At 52.3% G+C, this 19582-nt stretch overlaps 1 protein-coding gene across 7 annotated transcripts in view; it reads left to right on the plus strand.

The window, feature by feature from the left end:
- Nucleotides 1-626: 626 nt before the first annotated feature.
- The window catches only part of LOC116955548 (phosphatidylinositol-binding clathrin assembly protein), a 77851-nt gene continuing 58895 nt past the window's right edge, over nucleotides 627-19582 (plus strand). For 6 of the 7 annotated variants that reach the window (XM_032976687.2, XM_076053300.1, XM_076053298.1 and 3 more), the window contains exon 1: nucleotides 628-1000. In XM_032976687.2, coding sequence (XP_032832578.2) covers nucleotides 871-1000 — 130 coding nt within the window. In that variant the 5' untranslated portion in view covers nucleotides 628-870. Of the gene's footprint in view, nucleotides 1001-19582 lie in introns of all 7 variants that reach the window. The other variant, XM_076053297.1, reaches the window with a different exon arrangement.

Genomic DNA, 19582 nt, shown 5'->3' on the forward strand with positions numbered 1-19582 from the left:
CACCTGATGATGATTGCTTCTTGTGTTGCAGTCGAAACGTCGTGAGGATTTTATTGTTTAATGTTTTTTTTATTATTTTATTGTTTCCCCCTTCTACGTGGTGACTTTACCGAAAGAAGCAAGAATATGATACGGGGGAACTTTGACGACGATGACGACGCGGGGGTGTGGGGGGGGGTAGGTGGGGGGGGGGTTGGTGTGTGGGGGGGGTTGGTGTGTGGGGGGGGTTGGTGTGTGGGGGGGTTGGTGTGGGGGGGTTGGTGTGGGGGGGGTTGGTGTGGGGGGAGGTTGGTGTGTGGGGGGGGTTGGTGTGTGGGGGGGGTTGGTGTGTGGGGGGGTTGGTGTGTGGGGGGGTTGGTGTGGGGGGGTTGGTGTGGGGGGGGTTGGTGTGGGGGGGTTGGTGTGGGGGGTTGGTGTGGGGGGGGGTTGGTGTGGGGGAGTTGGTGTGTGGGGGGGTTGGTGTGGGGGGGTTGGTGTGGGGGGGGTTGGTGTGTGGGGGTTGGTGTGTGGGGGGGTTGGTGTGTGGGGGGGTTGGTGTGTGGGGGGGTTGGTGTGTGGGGGGGTTGGTGTGGGGGGGGGTTGGTGTGGGGGGGGTTGGTATTGGAGTGACGTCACGGGTCACGTGCGCGGGCAGCTGGGAGGAGGTGGAGGCGGTGGAGGCGGCAGCGGCGGCCATTTCAGTCCCCCGAGCAGAGGCGCGGAGTTCGCGCTCAGCTCCCCGTATGCGTCCGTGAGCGGCAGCGGCAGCGAACCCCCCCTGTGTGTGTGTGCGGATCCCCCCCCACCCCCTCCACCCCCCCCCGCCGCCGCCGACCCCCCCCCCCCGTAGTAGTAGTCGTAGTCATAGCAAGGAACGGGGACGGTGCAACGATGTCAGGCCAAAGTATCACGGACCGCATAGCGGCGGCGCAGCACAGCGTCACGGGCTCGGCCGTGGCCAAGGCGGTGTGCAAGGCGACCACGCACGAAGTCATGGGCCCCAAGAAGAAGCACCTCGACTGTGAGTTGAGAGGCACCGCGCCGGCCTCTGCAGAGCATCCACCACCACGCCCACCCACCCACCCACACCCGTCCTACCGGCGCCGAGCGCACTTGGCCGGTAGCACTGGCTAGGCGAGCCCGTGGTCTGAGTGTCATCCTCGTGTGGCGTTAGGCCGCTGTTGGCACTGTCAGATTCCACGGTGAATTGGGGGGCGGGGGGGGTGGCTGCGTCGCTAGCGTGTGGACACGGTCAGCGATGGAGCGGTGGTTTGGTACACACGCACGCCACGGCGGCTGCCTTTTGAGTTATTTCACCCGGTAACGACGGCTGATGACATCGGTGCCGAGCGGAGTTTGAACTTGGACTCGCCGTCCCGGTGCATCGTACGCACGAACACCGAGCTCCAGCTATAACCCTCTTGGTGTGCCTTTAATAGGCGCTCGCTAACGACATCGGCCGACGTGTCTGTACGCTGTCTGTTGTGTGCGTTCTGTATTAAGCCACACCGCTCCAGCGTGGCGAAGTATGGTCAAAATGACCCCCATTGCCCGCACTGCTTGGGTGAGAACGTGCAGCAGTGGATTAACACAAGGAAGCTGCATGTGTATACCCCGTGTGTGTGTGCGTGCGTTTATAATATTCGTACTTAACAACATAGACACTTTTGCATGTTTATAGTTGTACACTGTACTGGATTACATGCCATGTTAAACCACCGTATTATAGGACTGAACTTCTCTTCCTCAAAGCCTTGTACTATTATATACAACTACTACAGTACCTTGTTTACCCGTCCGAGGACGGAAGCTGTGTTATTTACGAAACAAATTTTAGCAAGAGTATAATTGTATCTTGTGTAAATTTAACGGCAGTTAATCTGGCACGAAACGAAGCCGTCAAACACTTCACTGCAGTTCACTGTAGCAGCAATGTATTAATGGCAGTGATTCTTGCACAAAAGTATGTAATCTTGCACAAAAGTGTGTAATGTCTTAATGTCACTGGATATAACTGACCATCATTTTGTTCAAATTCACTGCTCTGATACTTTATTCTCTTTTGCTTTCGGTCGCCGGGGTTGAAATAAATTGGAATTTGATACAATATCTGGAAAATCACCGAGAAATGTCTATTTTACCATAATGTAGAAGCATAAATTATGCTTACCATTTGTCTCAAGTGCTGAAGATATAAATAAAGACACCAAATACACTTGCTTGCTGCATATAATTACTTATTCGGTTATCTTTCAATGAAGAAACGTCAAACTTAAAGCGAATTTGGGATAAATTTTTGTTTTCCGCTCGAGTGAAAAAAAATCCACCTGTTCATGAATATTAATGACGGGGGGGTGGGTGTGGCATGTGGAGTGACGTCACGCGCGTTACACACAGACATTCTAAGCTCATAGTAATATTATACAACGTACAACCACTTTTATCTGTCCACTGCTGAATGTGTGGCCACACCACGCCGTGTTGGTCGGTTCGGGGTTGGGAGGGGGGGGTGTTTGACCATACTTCACCACGTTGGGTCGGTGCGTTGTGAAGAAAAGGGGAGCCCAGGACAGGTTAGGGTAATGGCTCGCTACTGATGTTAACCGTGGCAGAGAATCGTTATTTATCCGTTGTCCGTAGCGTGCTAACCACCGGCATCCAGCCACTACGTTACTGTCATCATCATCATCAGCCATAATCAGTTCCACCGCTGGATGTTAATTACCTTGCTTCCAACATGCTGGACAACAGTGTAAAAAGATTCATAGATCATCGGATTTCTCTAGTCCATATAGAGATTCTGATTCAAATAAACGTGTTCGTATATGCCCCATTCACGTCAGTCGTCTGTGTAGCTGGCCACACTATGCGTTATAAGACGTTTGTATTGAACATCCGCTCGCTGTGCAGGATATGTAAAACAAAAGAATTTAAATGTCTCGGCTGCTTAGATGAGGTTGCGGGGAAGAGGATGGGTGTCATGCCTAAACGCAAAGGGGAAATCCAGAACGAGGAAGGTATTTGGAGAACAGAGACACTTTCTGCCATATGTAGAGAAGATGCGGGAAGTCTTACATCTGGAATTGAACAGGGATTGAGGCAGCTTTTCAACTAAAGCTAAACAATTTTTTTTTTATATTTTACCAGGTAAGGCTCCACTGAGCTATGGAGCAATTTTTGTCAGAAGCGACCTGCCCGTCACAAATTATGGCTCAACGAAGTGGCTTTTCATCGTGTGGAAATTTATGGCAGCGAAATTACTCTCAACGCATGTTTCTAAACATGGGGGAGAAAAACCCGAGACCCCCGGAGAAAAAGCCACGCGAGAATGTGCAAGCTCCAAATATACAGCAGCAGGTGTCAGGGTCAGGATAGAACCCACGACCTCCTGTATACCAGACGAGGGAGTTAACATCTCCTCGCCACCGTGATGATGATGAGAGCGAGAGAGATACGCAAGCTCCAAATATACAGCAGGTGTCAGGGTCAGGATAGAACCCACGACCTCCTGTATACCAGACGAGGGAGTTAACATCGTCTCGCCACCGTGATGATGATGAGAGAGAGAGACACGCCAACTCCAAATATACAGCAGGTGTCAGGGTCAGGATAGAACCCACGACCTCCTGTATACCAGACGAGGGAGTTAACATCTCGCCACCATGATGATGATGATGAGAGAGACACGCAAACTCCAAATATACAGCAGGTGTCAGGGTCAGGATAGAACCCACGACCTCCTGTATACCAGGGGAGGGAGTTAACATCTCCTCGCCACCGTGATGATGATGAGAAAGAGAGACACGCAAACTCCAAATATACAGCAGGTGTCAGGGTCAGCATAGAACCCACGACCTCCTGTATACCAGGGGAGGGAGTTAACATCTCCTTGCCACCGTGATGATGATGAGAGAGAGAGACACGCAAACTCCAAATATACAGCAGGTGTCAGGGTCAGGATAGAACCCACGACCTCCTGTATACCAGGGGAGGGAGTTAACATCTCCTAGCCACCGTGATGATGATGAGAGAGAGACACGCCAACTCCAAATATACAGCAGGTGTCAGGGTCAGGATAGAACCCACGATCTCCTGTATACCAGATGAGGGAGTTAACATCTCCTCGCCACCGTGATGATGATGAGAGAGCGAGAGAGACACGCCAACTCCAAATATACAGCAGGTGTCAGGGTCAGGATAGAACCCACGACCTCTTGTATACCAGATGAGGGAGTTAACATCTCCGCCACCGTGATGATGAGAGAGAGAGACACGCAAACTCCAAATATACAGCAGGTGTCGGGGTCAGGATAGAACCCACGACCTCCTGTATACCAGGGGAGGGAGTTAACATCGTCTCGCCACCGTGATGATGATGAGAGCGAGAGAGACACGCCAACTCCAAATATGCAGCAGGTGTCAGGGTCAAGATAGAACCCACGACCTCCTGTATACCAGACGAGGGAGTTAACATCTCCTCGCCACCGTGATGATGATGAGAGAGAGACAGGCAAACTCCAAATATACAGCAGGTGTCAGGGTCAGGATAGAACCCACGACCTCCTGTATACCAGGGGAGGGAGTTAACATCTCCTCGCCACCATGATGATGATGAGAGAGAGAGACACGCAAACTCCAAATATACAGCAGGTGTCAGGGTCAGGATAGAACCCAGGACTTCCTGTATACCAGGGGAGGGAGTTAACAGATCGCCACCGTGGCTCCCCTCGGGTTGTTGGATGGTGTTGGGCTCTAGAAGAGGAGAAGGGGACGACCTCTCTGTCTGCCGCTGCACACCGGCTGGACACTTCGTGTCCAGCCAGCACTTGCATGCAGCTAGGCCGAAGTTCATCTTTACAATTTGTCATCTCTATCGCAGTGCGATCTCAATGGAATGCGTTGGCGAGTGGTAACATACTTGCGTATAACAAAAAAAATCTAAAATTCTTGCCGTTGTCGTCATCAGCAACTTCTCCGAATTCTGGTGCTTTCCTGAAATACTCGACGCTTATTTTTTTTGTGCTGTTTCAAGGCGAGTAATTCCCATGACCAATTCACCCCGGAATAACCCCCCATTCTTGTCAAATTGAGCCTGGACAGTGCTTGGCTTGGGAGACCACCTTGCATAACCCAGTTGAGAGACAAGTTGCGGGAGACTACGTTTATCAGCAGAGGGACAGTGCAGTCAAATTGGGTTGTACTGTACTATACTACAATGTCTATGCACACCACCTTAAGCCCACGCTGACCACTGCAGTGCGGTATGTTCGTATGATGCACCACTGCAGGCACGGTGTGGGGAGGCCCTCAGCCAGCAGTGGATTGACAAAAGATAGTGTTGTTGGTAAATACAGTGAGCTTGGTTCATAGTTGTGTGCTTGACGCGTCACTGCTAACAGTCCCATATGATATTGATAATGACCGTTCGATGTAAATGCAACGTGAGTGTTCGTGATGATCACAGAGTGGTACAATAAAGCGCGCCGTTGTGCACCCGCGCGCGTGTGCGTGCGTGTGTGTGTGGCGGGGTGGTGCCGGTGAGTGAGTGAGTGGTCTTGGATGCGATTGCATGGGGTCGGTCGGCCTTAGCAGGGATGGGTGCCCGCACTGGGGGTATCATTTTCAGGTGCGGAGGGAGGGCGGGAGGCCAGGCCCATCGAGTCCACTCACACCAAATCCCCCCCCCCCCCACCACTGCCCCTCTATTCATCTCGTACAGTGGGTTTCAACAACCTTCACTCGAGAGAGAGATAATTATGACAGCTTTTAACCTGTGAAACCGTCATCCAGCAGCGGATTGGTCATAACTGATAATGAACTTGGCTGTAGACGAAGCTGTTGCTGTAGGTCCATTTGTGCTGTCAATTTGTAATAGCAAGCGATGAGAAGTTGGCTGATCAAAGGCATCAGCCGGGTGTTGTGCGATTGTGTGTATGCACTTTGAACTTCTTTCGCACCATACGTAGCCAACCGTGCCGATGTCTTGTATTTAAACACGACAAGGATCTCTCTCACAAGAGAGCATAATGCTCCTGCGCGAAAGTTAATTTCTTCCTCCGCGTGAAATGACGAGCTGCAGGACGTTTTCCCCTCGAGGCGCTTATTTGACACTGGCCACTGAGCTCCAGTGGTTCACTACGAGCTGCCTCGACTCGTCTTGCCCGCCTCTCGCCGATCACGAGTTTCAGCACGGTGGCTTTCGGGCTCGCGAGCAGTTGCGGTGTTTGCCGCAAGTGCTCGCGGGGGGCTGTGTTACGGTAAAGTCACGTGGAGGGGGGGGGGGGGGAATGCACTCGAGTGCACGAGGGGCGGCTGTCTGGCATCCAGGCCCTCGATCCGCTGGGAAATGCAAATGGGCACCGTTGGGCTTCTCCACTTGGCGGTGACGCGGCGGCGTTGTGAGCCTCGCGTCGACATTGCTGAGAGGTCACGGCCGTCATTTGATTTTGGCCCTGGGCATTACGGGAAAGAATTGCGCGTTACGATGGTCGAAAATTGCAGTATGGCCGTGTCAGAAATAGAGGTGGGGGGGGGGTTAATAGATTGAATTTCCATAATTTCTGAATAGATTATCTATTTAAAAAGCAATCGAATCCATCGTGGATTTCCGTTAAGTTACAGTAGCGGTTGAACCAAACCCCAAGGCACGTTCCAGTGAACCGATTGGTCAGCGACAGTCATCGTAAGGCATCGGCGGCGGCGTTCATCATTCAGCTCACGGTACGCACTCAGACGGACACAGAGACGCACACGGGAGTTGGACTTTTATTTTTTTTTATTGTCGGACAATTCGAAATACCCGGCATACCGATAATTATTGATATGCGTGCGATTACCGATAGCCGCTGAGAAACAAAAAAAAACAACCTTAGTCAGAAGTAGATGTGGTGGCAATTCTGAATTAAACAGACATGCTGCATCATCGCTGTCACAAACAGGATTTCTGCGTTTTTTATCTGTTGACTCAGCGCTGCTGACGTGACAGATGCCGCTGTGAGTAGGGAGGGACGGGGGACATGGAAGGTAATGATCGACTTCGCAGTGACGTGGATGTTTCACTGGGGCGTGTTTGCTGAGTTTTGATGGTCAGTCTTTTTGCGAAACTGGAACCAAATGTTACCGGCAGTTTCCCTGTCCAGACGGCGAGAACTGCTGCTGTTGTTGCCGTCGTTTGTCGATTTGCTGGAAGATCCAGCTCTGGGCAGGGTCCATCGGTGCAATCGCCTCCACGACAGATGTCGGAGATGTAACGTGATGTGCTTGAACCCAAATTGCTACCGCGTGCTGGGAGCTTCATCAGCAGCAGCAGCAGCATCAGCAGCAGCTTCAGGAGCTGTCAGACCGTGGACAATCATGCCTACCAACGCACGGCACAACTTGAAAAAACACATCGACGAGGAGCTATTAAATTGCCCCATTTTCACGAAAAGATTTTCTTGGTGGTGGAGAACAACGACGGAGTTGCAGCCGTGGGATGGAATGTGCCGGGAGGACGTCAGTCGCGGAGATGGAGTGATGAAATTGGCTTGCCTGTGAGGGTCCTCGGTGGATTGTTACACTGCAGGACTGAGACATGGCAACGGCTTGGGGGGAGGGGGGGGTCTTTATCCACGATGATGATTATTAAGTTGTGCGAGTCTCCATTTTCCAAAACGGGATTTTGTTTATACTTTACAGCCCACTGGCTCCATGCCTTGGGTGTGTCCTCACAGCAGCTTCCTGATTAGAGTTGTCGCTGGATGGATTTCATCATGTCTGGGTTTTTTTTATTTCTGATTCACTTGCCTCCTAAATCAATTTAGAAACCTTTATCCTTGGTTTTGGGCAGAATAGGGTGTGTACATGTACATTCACTCGATCAATTTGTAGAACAATTGTGAATGGAATTATAACACAATGTAATAATTTAGGGCCATTTGTTAATGAACTGCTGGATAAAGGTCTCCCCACGCCATATTGATTATGGTGGTTGTTTGACCATACTTCACCACGCTGGTCAGTACCAGTTGGTAAAGGGTAGATTTGGCACCTGTTCAGATGTGCACTCAACCACTGATGTTAGCCATGGCTGGGAATTGAACTCTGTTAGCCAGGTTCATCGCACGGTGCTCTGACCACTCCGCGACCACTTCCCCCCTCACCGTAATCAAATGAAAGGCACCTTAAAGACAAGTGATTTTTAAGTAGGGTTGTTCACAAATTATAGATTTCTCGATATAGTTCATGGAATCGATTATAAAAGTTATGCAGTCTATCTTTGCATCGGACTAACCAATTTCCACATGAAAACTTTCAAACCGCATCCGATTGCTCACATGGCAATCCCATTCATGTACAGATTATGACCGCCCATTACAGATTATTACAGAGAAGGCCTCGCCATGCCATGGCAGTTATGGGGCTTGTTTGACCGTGCCTGACCACGCTGGCAAGCGGAGGTTGGTGAAGGTTGGTAAAGCGATAATGCGCATGGGTTGTTTCTTTTTTTGGTTACACAACAAAAAAAGTAAATTAACAACTCTATTTATAAAGCCTGTTAGGGGAAAATTCCTCTTGGAGTGACACCTGCGGGTTTGATGGATGGACGGCTGCCGGACCGAAGACTCTGGCAAGGTCAAGGGGAACTCGTGACTCAGAACCTCACGTTGCGCGCCCACAGGAGTTCACTTTGGAATGCGCGTGCCTTTTCGGCGGACGCATGCGCGCGCGAGCGACTCCGTTTGATGAAACAAACAGCAGCAAAAAAATTCCCTTTTTTTTTTAGACAAATAATTTGCGGTGAGGTTACGTGCGTACGTAGTAGGGGGTGTCCTGCTGAAGGCCCCCAAAACCAGGTCTTGGCCTCACCCAGTTTTTGGGTTTTTTAATCTCCCGTCGGGTGTCCAAAAGGGTCCAGAGGGTGTGAGAAAAAGGCCTTGTCTGTCCTAGGTGAATGTCAGTTGCTTGCTGGGTTTTGTACATACGTGTATACATTTAACTTTTTCCGCACCGTACGTAGCCAGCCGTGTTAATTGCAGGCGCCGGGGGGGAAGGACGACCGATTAAAAACTAAATCGGCGGGAGAAAGAATGCGAAAGAACTTGCAACGTATTGATATGGACATTGGCCGACTACTACCGCTTAGCTTTTTAGCGGTTGTGGTCTGCAGCTTTTGGGAATGCTTCCCTGGGAGAAGCTCTCCGTTGGGGCATGGTGCCGAACCGCACGCGGCACACAGCAAGGAGTCACATCGGAGATCTAGAGTGGTTGTAATGTTTTTCCAAACTGGAATTTGTTTCTCTGTCAGAGTGCCACAGGTGTCTTGTGATGTAAACTTAACATCCCGATCATTACCACCTGTCGCTGAACAGAGCGTGGTGATGATGGGTGCCCATGTAACTCATGCAATCCATACGGCGTGGGGAGACCCTCATCCAGCAGCGACAAAAGCGATGTACGTTTCGAATTGAATGGAATGTTCACCTGCTCTTTATTTTGACTCAAATTATTAACTGCATCCCGGACACAAAGTTTCAAGATGTGTAAACTTTGGTCCCATTTTTGAGCGGCGTGACTTTTCAATTTTTAAGAAAATACTACCGTTCTATTGATTTACCAAAACTTATTAGAATAAACAGCCCAAACATATTTTGTCCCTTTCTTAATTTACTACTGGATGAAGGCCTCCGTGCCCCATCCTTTCAATTTTAGAAATAGTTTGAATGTGCCCTTTTGATCAATACCGGTGAAGAGTGGTAGGGGAGCCAGGGACAGCCTGGTTCAGAAATCTTCTATCCACTGCTGAATGAAGACCACCCCACGTTCTCGCTCGCAATGCCGTTAGCCATCTTGCACAATGAACCAATGTCGTCTCCGATTCGGGTCTCGCCTTTACCGCACTCTTGCGTTACCTGCGTCCACAATTGCGCCCACTAACTAACCCGTGCTGCACTGATGCCCGACAAGGCCCCGGGAATCAAACCGGGGATGGCAGCTTCAAAAAACTTCACTTGCGTGAATATTTTAAAGTTCACCGGAAAGCCCCCCCCACACCCCCCCCCCCCACAACCCCGGCGAACGGATGCCTTTTGATCATTTAAAGCTAAACTATTTTTTATTTCACCAGGCGTAAGGCCCACTGAGCTATGTAGCTCTTTTTCAGAAGCGACCTGGCCGTCACAAATTATAGCTCAACGAAGTGGCTTATTATCGCGTGGATATGTACAGCAAGGCAAAATACTCTAAGCGCACGGTGATGTTGATTCTAAATGTGGAAGGGAAAAACCCGGAGGACCTGGAGAAAAATCCATGTGACCACGGGGATAGAGAGAGACATGCACACTCCAAATACACAGCAGGCGACATGGTCAGGATCGAAACCACAACCTCCTGTGTACCAGGCAAGGTAGTCTAGCCACCTTGGCGCCCTTTTCACCCTCCCCGTGGATCCCACGCTGATACGGGAGCTCCCCCACCCGCATTAAAAATGTGTTTGCTAAATTTGTTGTGCCATTGGGGAGTGAAGCATGACCCCGATGCCACGGTTGGTGGGGGCGCCTCTGCCATCGCGTGAGACACTGGGAGCTGTGCTCCCCCCCCCCCCTCCACACACGCACACACCAATACCAATACCCGCTATTCGTCACTAAGTGACGGTGACCTCACCACGGCGCCTATGCCAAGCCAGGTACACTTTGAGGCCACCTGAAGTGTCGAAGGCTCGCTGACAGGAGGTCACAGGATGGACCCAGGGGCCATGGGTTGGTAGACTGAGATGACTGATAGATACACACCAGCTGTAACCCCTACTGTGCCAAAGTGCTGCATTTTAGCTGCCCGCGCTCCGCTCGTTGTTGTGAGTGTCGCTTCTCTTCCCTCCATTGTTGCTGTAGGGCGACTGCTTCCAACTGCCCAGTAGCGTCCTTCACGAGCCTCCTCCATAGAGGCAGATCTTGACACCGCTGGTACCAGTATTGGGCAAGTCCACTCAGCTCCACATCCTCTCGAACCGCATCGGTCCATCTCTTTTCACGTCCATGTCATGCCCGTTTAGCCCCCTCTTTATGGCTAAACCGAAGCTGCTTGGGCATGCGGTGGCTGGGCATGCGGGCTACATGACGCGGCCAATGTAGCCTTGCCTGCCGGAGGAGCTCACTGATGGGAATGTGTCCAGATCTTTCAAGGATTTGTGAGCTCCTCACTCAATCCAGCCTTGTTTAAACACAGGATGGATTGTAGGCAGGCCAGCCTGAATGTTTCTATCCTGCGTAGATGTTCCATTAGAGGGGTTCAACTATCACAAGCAAAGAGAAGACCTCAAGGTTTGTGCGGAGCCACAGACCAGGTAGCTTCCACACAGCGTTACGCATTCGATGAAAAGATATTGTCGCCCGACTGATTCGGAGTGAGACCTCTGCTGTTAAACTGTAGCCGGTCATAAGCACACTGCCCAGGTATGGGAAACTCTCCACTCTCTCCACAACTGCCCCATCATCGATTGGGAGTTGTGGGGGTGGAGTGTCCGATGGTACAAAATACCCAGGCAGGTGCTTAGTTTTGGTGGGGCTGATGGTAAGGCCCTATCTCTTAGTGGCACGCTCCAGTCTCAGCAGCAGCGTCTCCAACTGCTCCTCTGAATGAGCAGCTATTACCAAATCATCGGCATACATAACGTTGTTGAGCAACAGGGAGCCATCCCTTGACCGCACCCGGGCATCGATCAGCCTCCCATTATATCTGTACCAAATGGAGATTCCCCCGGTACAGCTATTGAAGGCTTCACGAACTACGTGGTCAGAATAGATGTTAAATAATGTGGGAGCCAGAGGACATCCCTGTCGCACCCCAAGGTGTACAAGGAATGGCTCTGACTCACGGCCACGTAGTTTTACCCGGGCCCGCTCACCATCATGAAGGTCCTTAATGATCGTGAGCAGAGGGTCGGGGACTCCAAAAGCATGAAGAACAACCCAGAGCCCAGGCCTACTGATGGTATCATAGGCCTTGACCAGGTCAATGAAGCAGAGATGTAGGTCTTGTTGGAATTCCCTACACCTCTGCTGTAGCAGACGGATAGAAAATATGGCATCTGGCACACACGCGCACACACACCGATGCACACACACACGCGACTCCGCTGTAGAAATTCTGCATTCCTCGCTTATCCGCTCGTGGCCGCTGCGAGAGGTAAAGTTCAGGTGTGATGGAACAGATGGTCAAGCGGTTTAGACGGGTCCTGCTGAACTCAACTCCTGACTTGCAGCCCTCCGTCGATCCACTGATGGATGAAGGCCTCCACCCCCCCCCACCACCTCCTCGTACGTACCCTGTCGTTCACGGGGGTTTAGTCGACCATACTTCTCACCGCAGGTTAGCGAAGGTGGGCTGCATAGACGTGGGAGCATAGGAAAACGGTGCATGAATGAATTTGCATCAAAGCACTCTTGCCGCCCACCACTTAGCCCCAGAAGCCCTCTCTGCGAACTTGTCTTAAACTTAACCTCGCACTGCATTGCGCAACAAATGCTAGCCTTAACCAGATCATGAGATAAATGTAACTAAATGTAAATGTGTGGCCATTTTGTCATTTAGACCACCAACACAAAAATACATTAGCATTTGTGGCTATCCCATGGTAGCCCGATTGTGCGCGGTAGTCACCCGCGCGCAATTCGGCTTGCCTTAAATCCGGATTCAGATGAACACTCGCCACCAATGTTTGCCGCGTTTGGGAATCGAACTCGGCTCGCCGGGTTCGGGTTGCATAGCTAGCATTGCGAACTGCCGCGTGCGGGTTTCGTGGCTTGTAAAAAAAGGGGGTGTTATTTTTGCGGGCATTTCCGTTCCCGCTGTGAAATTGTAAATAAACATTCACGTCTCGTTGGCAAAACACGTCCTCGCCGATCTGCACAGCAGGTTTATGGGTTAGATTGGCGTTGGGTTTTTAAGCTCCCTGTTTGTGCACAAAACTACCTAGGCTGTTGCAAGTGCTGTTAGCAAGCACCGATGATGACCGATACAGGGCAGCAGTGAGTGGTGTGGCAATTGCCACGCCTCACCGTCTGTCTCTCTCTTGCCGATGTTTACAGAGTACGCCAGGTACTTATTTATGGCTAGGTCAACCTTGGGGGGAGGGGGGGGGTGGCGGCGGCTCTAGTACCGGTTCAAATAATTTTCCACCAATGTTCCTACACACGCACGTTTCAGCACGCTGCTCGCCGTGTCCTGTCGCAAGAAGCCATCGGCTGTGACGCGCAGTTGGCCACCTGGATGTTACTTCGCGACGGACGTTATCGCGGTGCGCCAAAGCGCTTCCCGCAAGCAATTACGGGGCACAGCTTTTTTTCCTGTGCATGCGTGCACGCCCGCACGCACGCGTGTTGGGCCAAAAAAAAAAAACATGCCGGCCACGCGGCTCTGGTCTGCCGCTGGGCAGGCTAACGCAATTTACATCTGCGAGGCCCGTCTCGCTTCCCCACGATAAGGTCGTGCGAGAGGAAACGCGGCGGCGGCGCCCGCTTGCACACCTGCCCCAAAACCCGCGCTGATAAACCTTCGATTCTGTTTTGTTGCCGCCCTGAAACGTAGCGTCCCCTCCTCCCCCCCCCTTCCCCACCGCGCCACGACGTGCCGTTCAGTACGACGCGGAAATGTTTCGCCCCACACGTAGCTCCCGGTACGTGTGGAGCGAAACTAAAACCTAAACTCCATAACAGAGTAACTTTTTTTGGGGGGGGATTAAATCGCGTAAATATAAATGTGTCGTTAAACCTGACCACCACCCTGCACGGCCAATTGGTAAGGGTTGTCACGTGAAAAGAACGTGGCCAATTCGTTACTAGTACAGCACACCGGTGTGTTGGAGAGAAAACCCACAACATTTACAATTCGAGTACTTGTACGGGTGGTGATGGGTTTAACGACATTCATATTTACGCGATCTAACCCCAAAAACAACCTTGTTATGGATGATATAGGTCGTGAAAGCCTACGTGTTGAAGTAGAACTGAACTTTTTTTTTAACCGGTCAGACCCACTGAGCTATACGGCTTTTTCAGAAGTGATTTAGCTACCGCAAATTATAGTTCAACGAAGTGGCTTATTGCGTGGACATGCATAGCAGCCAAATACTCTAAATGCGTGACGTTGATTCTAGATGGGGAGGGAAAAACCGGAGGGCCCGGAGAGAAATCCACGCAACGACGGGGAAAACGCGCCATTACCAAATATACAACTGGCGTCAGGGTTGACGTCAAACCCGCCACCGGCGGACCAGGCGAGGGAGTTAACGTCTCGCCACCGTGGCACCCACCCGAAACGTCGGCGTAGTTTCTTCTCTCATTATTATCGGCGTTTGCCGAAGTGCCGTGTTTGTCACCGCGCGCCATCTGTGCCGCTGGTGTAAATTCGATTGCCTTTCCACGCGTGTACAGCATGGGCGTCGGTGTTCATGTACGCCTCACAGCAGCCAGTGTGTTTTGTCCCCGTTCCGCGTTGTCACTGGGTTTGACTATTTTGTTTGCGCCCGGCACGTTCACCGTCAGGTCGCGGGGTTCACCGTCAGGTCGCGGGGTTCACCGTCAGGTCGCGGGGTTCACCGTCTTGTCGTCGCGGGGTTCACCGTCAGGTCGTGGGGTTCACCGTCAGGTCGTGGGGTTCACCGTCAGGTCGTGGGGTTCACCGTCAGGTCGTGGGGTTCACCGTCAGGTCGTGGGGTTCACCGTCAGGTCGCCGGGTTCACCGTCTTGTCATCACGGGGTTCACCGTCTTGTCGCGGGGTTCGCCGTCAGGTCGCGGGGTTCGCCGTCAGGTCGCGGGGTTCCTCGTCGCGGGGTTCGCCGTCTCGTCACTGGGTTTGCCGTCTCGCTGTCGCTGGGTTCCTCGTCTGAGGGTTCGCGGCCCTGAGGGATGCCCTCCGTGCCGCGCGCGCTCACCGCTGACGCAGCGACAGTCGCGCCATCATCCCCACTCGCTTTCCCAACAACCGCGGCACATGCGTGATGAGCGGAGAGCTAAGCAAACAAATGCCCCGTGCTCGTTTCGCCCTGGATGAAAAAAGCGCGCGTGTTCTGGCCCCACGTTCCGCTGTGTAACAACACGCCGATGTCTGGTGGTGGTGGTGGTGGTGACGACGATGACGGCAGTGGAATCTTTGAGTGTCTGTTGGATTTGAACGTGCCGATTCGCTTGCGCATTAATTCGCGGTAGGGGCGCGGGGTGCGTTGGAGCGGTCGTCGGGCAAGAGGAGAGAGGCCGGGTCGTATCGCACCACGACCTCGCCTCCCTCTTGTGCTGAAAGTGAAAATGTTCCCAGGGCCGACCGATCCGAGGCATGGAGGAGGAGGACGTACGGGCGTGTCGATGGTGTCAGAGGTGTGCGTGTGTGCGTGCGTTTTTTTACAGTGGGCCACTGCAAATATTCACGCAGGTTTAAAAAAAAACCTGCAGGCGCGGCGCTAGACTATAAATAACACGTGCGCCCCGTACAGTACGACAGACACAATTGACATTTTTATCGTCGGTGGAATCGCATTGCCGACGCTTCGGAACACATGCACGCTAACGGAAAAGGCAAAAGTCTCGCTCGCGACGTGTTCAGCACACCGTGGGCAGGTGCACGCTTGACGTGCCGCGTGGCAGCCAAGGGAGGGAATGTGCCCAAGAAGATGTCCACCGTGGAGACGGAGCGAGGATTTTGGCTTTCCGTGGAGTTGCCGGGTGGATTGTGGCATCACGGGGCCCGCGATGGATGTTGACGGCTTGGCGCGAGACCTTCAGCAGCGGACTGACCATGGCCAACAGCGATGATGATGACGATGTGCCCGAGCAGTACGCCGATTATACCCGCACAGTGGCGGCCGGAGCTTGACTCCGTGGTGGGCGGGGGGGTTGGGGTGGGTGGGGGGGGAACAAAATTCCGCCAAAGCAGCAGAGACCTGTCACTTCTGCGCCATATCTTTCCTGCGTTGGCACTTCCACCGCGGCAACCTTTCACCGGCGGCGCGTTTACCAGAACGGCCGTTTTTTCTGCCTACTCGCCGTTTCCTGGCCGAGCTCCGCTCGCGAGAAAGAAAAGAAAAGGAGGGGGGGGATGGGGGGGGGTCACGAGACCCGGCGCTGACTGCGCCGCTCGCGCGTGCTTTTGACCGCGCGAAAAACAAACACGCTGCCGGCGCGCTCTCTCCCTTCCGTCGCGTTGCCACGAGCGGAGTGCTGAGCCCAACGCCAGCCGGCCGATGCCAGTGCTGATTGTCCTTCTGGCCAGGAAGTCCTTGCCGAACGTCAAGACGGGGTTGTTTTTTTTGCTTTGCGTGTTCTTTGGGGGGGGTTGGGGGGCGGGGGCGGTGTCCTGCAATTTGGGATGTTTGGCCAAGTCCATTAATGAGAGTTTGGCTCCTTGCGGCAGGAAACCGGAAGAAGCCAGAGGGCATCCACCATACCCCGTTGCTAATTGCAAGGGGGCAACACTCGGAGCTCCACAGCGATAGATTCAAGAATCCATTGCTGTGCCCCGCCATCTCTTGGCCACCTAACAGGAGGTGTATTTTAAGTGATATAATTTGAGCTCCTTTAGGCTTTTGGAGGGGGGAGGGTGGGGTTGACATTTAAAAAGAAATCGCATGTTTATACCAGTTGTGCTTTCAGCACCTTGTTGTGAGACGAAGAATCCTTGTGCGAGTCTCGCAGAGCACAGTGCGCCCAGTGTGCCAAATAGCGGTCCAAAATATCCTTGAAGTGGCCTTTAACATTCTTTTTACACGAGAACTACCCGGCACGGCCTTGCTTTGGTTTCTGCCGACCGTGGAGACACAGCATCGCTGTATCTTCGCTTCGGAATGAGCCCTCGCAGCCACCTGCCCAGTGCAGATGGTGAGTTTTTGTGTCTCGTTCGCCAGTGCCAGTAGGTGGGAGTCCCCTTTTACCAGATTTTTTTTTTAGATTTTATTTGGGCAAGGCGGTCGTAGGAGATTTACCCGGGGAATAGCTGATCCGAGTTTCTCAGTCTTCTTTCGTACGGCTGATGTAGATGCAGAGCAGCGACTACAATTTCACATCCAGTTGGTCAAGCCACACATCCGCGTCAGGAGTAAGCGGAGTGTAGTCGCTGTGATGTCTTCTTCGCATTTGTGGATGGCAGAATTGCGTTGTTATACGTCGTACGGTCTGTTCTGGATGACCACAGTCGCACAGAACTGGATAGTTTTTAAGTTTCCTTTTGTGCGTCACCTATCCGCATCTCCTGCTGCCATGGTTTGTGCAGTGGATGCGGCTTAGGGTGGACTGTTACTTTGTGGAAGGGTGGTTCCCCCATGAGCTTCGAGTTTCTCGGTGAGAGGGTGCCCTTTGAGAGAGGGCTTCCGAGCTCTCGGGTACTGGAGGATGAGGCATGGGCCTCGTGGAGGTTCGAGAGGAAAGCGCCGTTTTGCGAGACTCTCGGAGATTGACGTCTGAAAGTGCCGCCGCACGTACGCTCACTACGCTGGCACGCACAGCCGCTCGCGTGCCTGAGACCTGGTCTACAGAACCGTTCTTGTCCTGCGTGGGTTATTGCTTCGGCACAAGGGCAGTATTAAAATACACAACAGCTGCCCTTCGCCATTTAAGCAGCGCTAACATCTCTTGCGCCGTCTCAGGTCATGTGATGTGTCGATGGATTGCTGACAGGGGGTCACGAGACACACCCAGGTGTTAAGGGTTATCTGATATGACTGGCAAATGCACTACCTATGCTCCTCACTGTTAACTTGCTTTGTTTTAGCCGCCTGGCTCGTTGTTGTGAGCACCACCACTCGGCTGTAGCTCGATTTCGACTGCTTCAAACTTATCAGTGGCGTCCTTCACAGAAGCCAATCTTGACACCGCTGGTACTAGTTGTCATGATGAAGTCCGCACACCTCCAGTACTTATGGCACCCGAAATGGCCCGTTGAGCCTCCTCTTTCCAGGCATGCAGATAGATGCTGCTTTGTCACAACTACGCAATTCGCATGCATACACCACAGCACAGTGTTGCACAGTGACCGGGCGTGACATCTGCCTGCCCCCGATGAAAGGTTGCGGCTGCCACCCACCGCCGTCCCCCCGGGCGAGCGGGCGTTGACCAAACAGAGCCCCCCGTGCTCTTGACCGCCCTCCGCCACGCGTGCGCGGGTGTTATGTTTTTACAATTTATTTTAGTCTCGCTTTATGTCGCAAGCACTTCCCGTGGCTGTCACGGCCCACCTGAGCAAAGCGGGTGGCACACACTCGCGGGCACCGTCGGCCGATTAGCCTTGAGCTGCCCCGAGCTGCCCCGAGCTGCCCCAGCTGCGCGATGTCTCTGCAAGTCCCCGTGGCGATCCAGCAGCACTTGGTCGGTGATGCTATTTCAGGCTTTCGGTTTTTGGTGTATGCAGAGTCCCCTGGTGCCCATCTACCTAAACAAGTTGTTCTTAACCTGGGGTTCACGCATCCCTTGGGGGTGCGAGATGCCCTTTCTGGGGGTGTGAGATATGCTAGATTTTTTTAGAAGGTAAATCGTCAAAAACACATTAAGCACGGGCACGTAAGTACAAAAAATTTGTTTCAAGGCTGCAGTGAAGTTAAAGAGCCACTGACCTAAACCAATCACACGCAGCACGTACAGACTGAAAATAAGCGATTTTAAAACAACGGTTTATTCTTTATTTTTTTTATTTTGTCCAAATTTAATCCTGGTTGTGCTATTGACATCGTGAGATGAAGAATTAATTAAAATCTCGGAGCAGCGCGTCTCTGTTAGAGAACAGCCCCCGGAAGCGGATATCACAGAGCTACCTCTTGAGATGCCTTCAAGTTAACTCTGTCCCACACAGTAGGGGGTAGCACTTTCCCGTCGACCCTGTCGCTAAAAGTGTAATATGTAGTCTCATGATAGCCAAAGGAACATATTTAATTCTCACAGCTGCAATTTAGCCAGCGAAGTGTAGAGTCAAATATAATGCGATGGCGTTTTTTTTATGCAGTCATTGGTGTTCTGGCCGATCCCATCGGCTGCGTCAATTCGAAAAACCCTGTTGAATCATAGGCAGTGGCTGAAACCTGTATTTGAACCTAGGACCTCAGCAGTGGCGGCTCAGCCCTCTGATCTCTGAGCCGCTTGTCCTCTCAACAGTGGATTGTGAAGGCAACGTTAATGAAGACTAACGAACAAAATTATCTTGAAGCAAAATAGGGCTTTAAACGTTAGCTTTGTCCACGTTTGCTTCTACTACTACTAACCCTTTTTCGAATAGTGTCGCGGGATCTTTAATGTCCACTGTGACACTGTGGACGGCACACCAAACGCCACTGATTAATCCACGCGGCAGCATTAACCAGGGGCAGCCCCCTGGACTTGAACCGCTAACGTTTGCGACAAGCGCCTCCGGCCGCCCGTCTTGAAAGTGATTTCTTTTGCACGTGCGACAAGCGCTCCGATTGGCCGGCTGGGTGGGGGGGTGACTCGGAAGTCAAGACGCCAGCGGCATCTTTGTCCAACGTCGGTCGGCCGCATTGTTAATCGTCGCGGCGACGAGGAGGAGATGATGGCTATGGCGTGCCTTTTTGTATTGGTCGACGCGGGGGTCGTTCGGAGGTTAGCGCGATGAACCGGCACGACCGTGATG

The sequence above is a fragment of the Petromyzon marinus genome, chromosome 60, assembly GCF_048934315.1.
Source record: "Petromyzon marinus isolate PM22_M1 ecotype Great Lakes invasive population chromosome 60, UKy_Petmar_22M1.pri1.0, whole genome shotgun sequence".
NCBI classification, from domain to species: domain Eukaryota; kingdom Metazoa; phylum Chordata; class Hyperoartia; order Petromyzontiformes; family Petromyzontidae; genus Petromyzon; species Petromyzon marinus.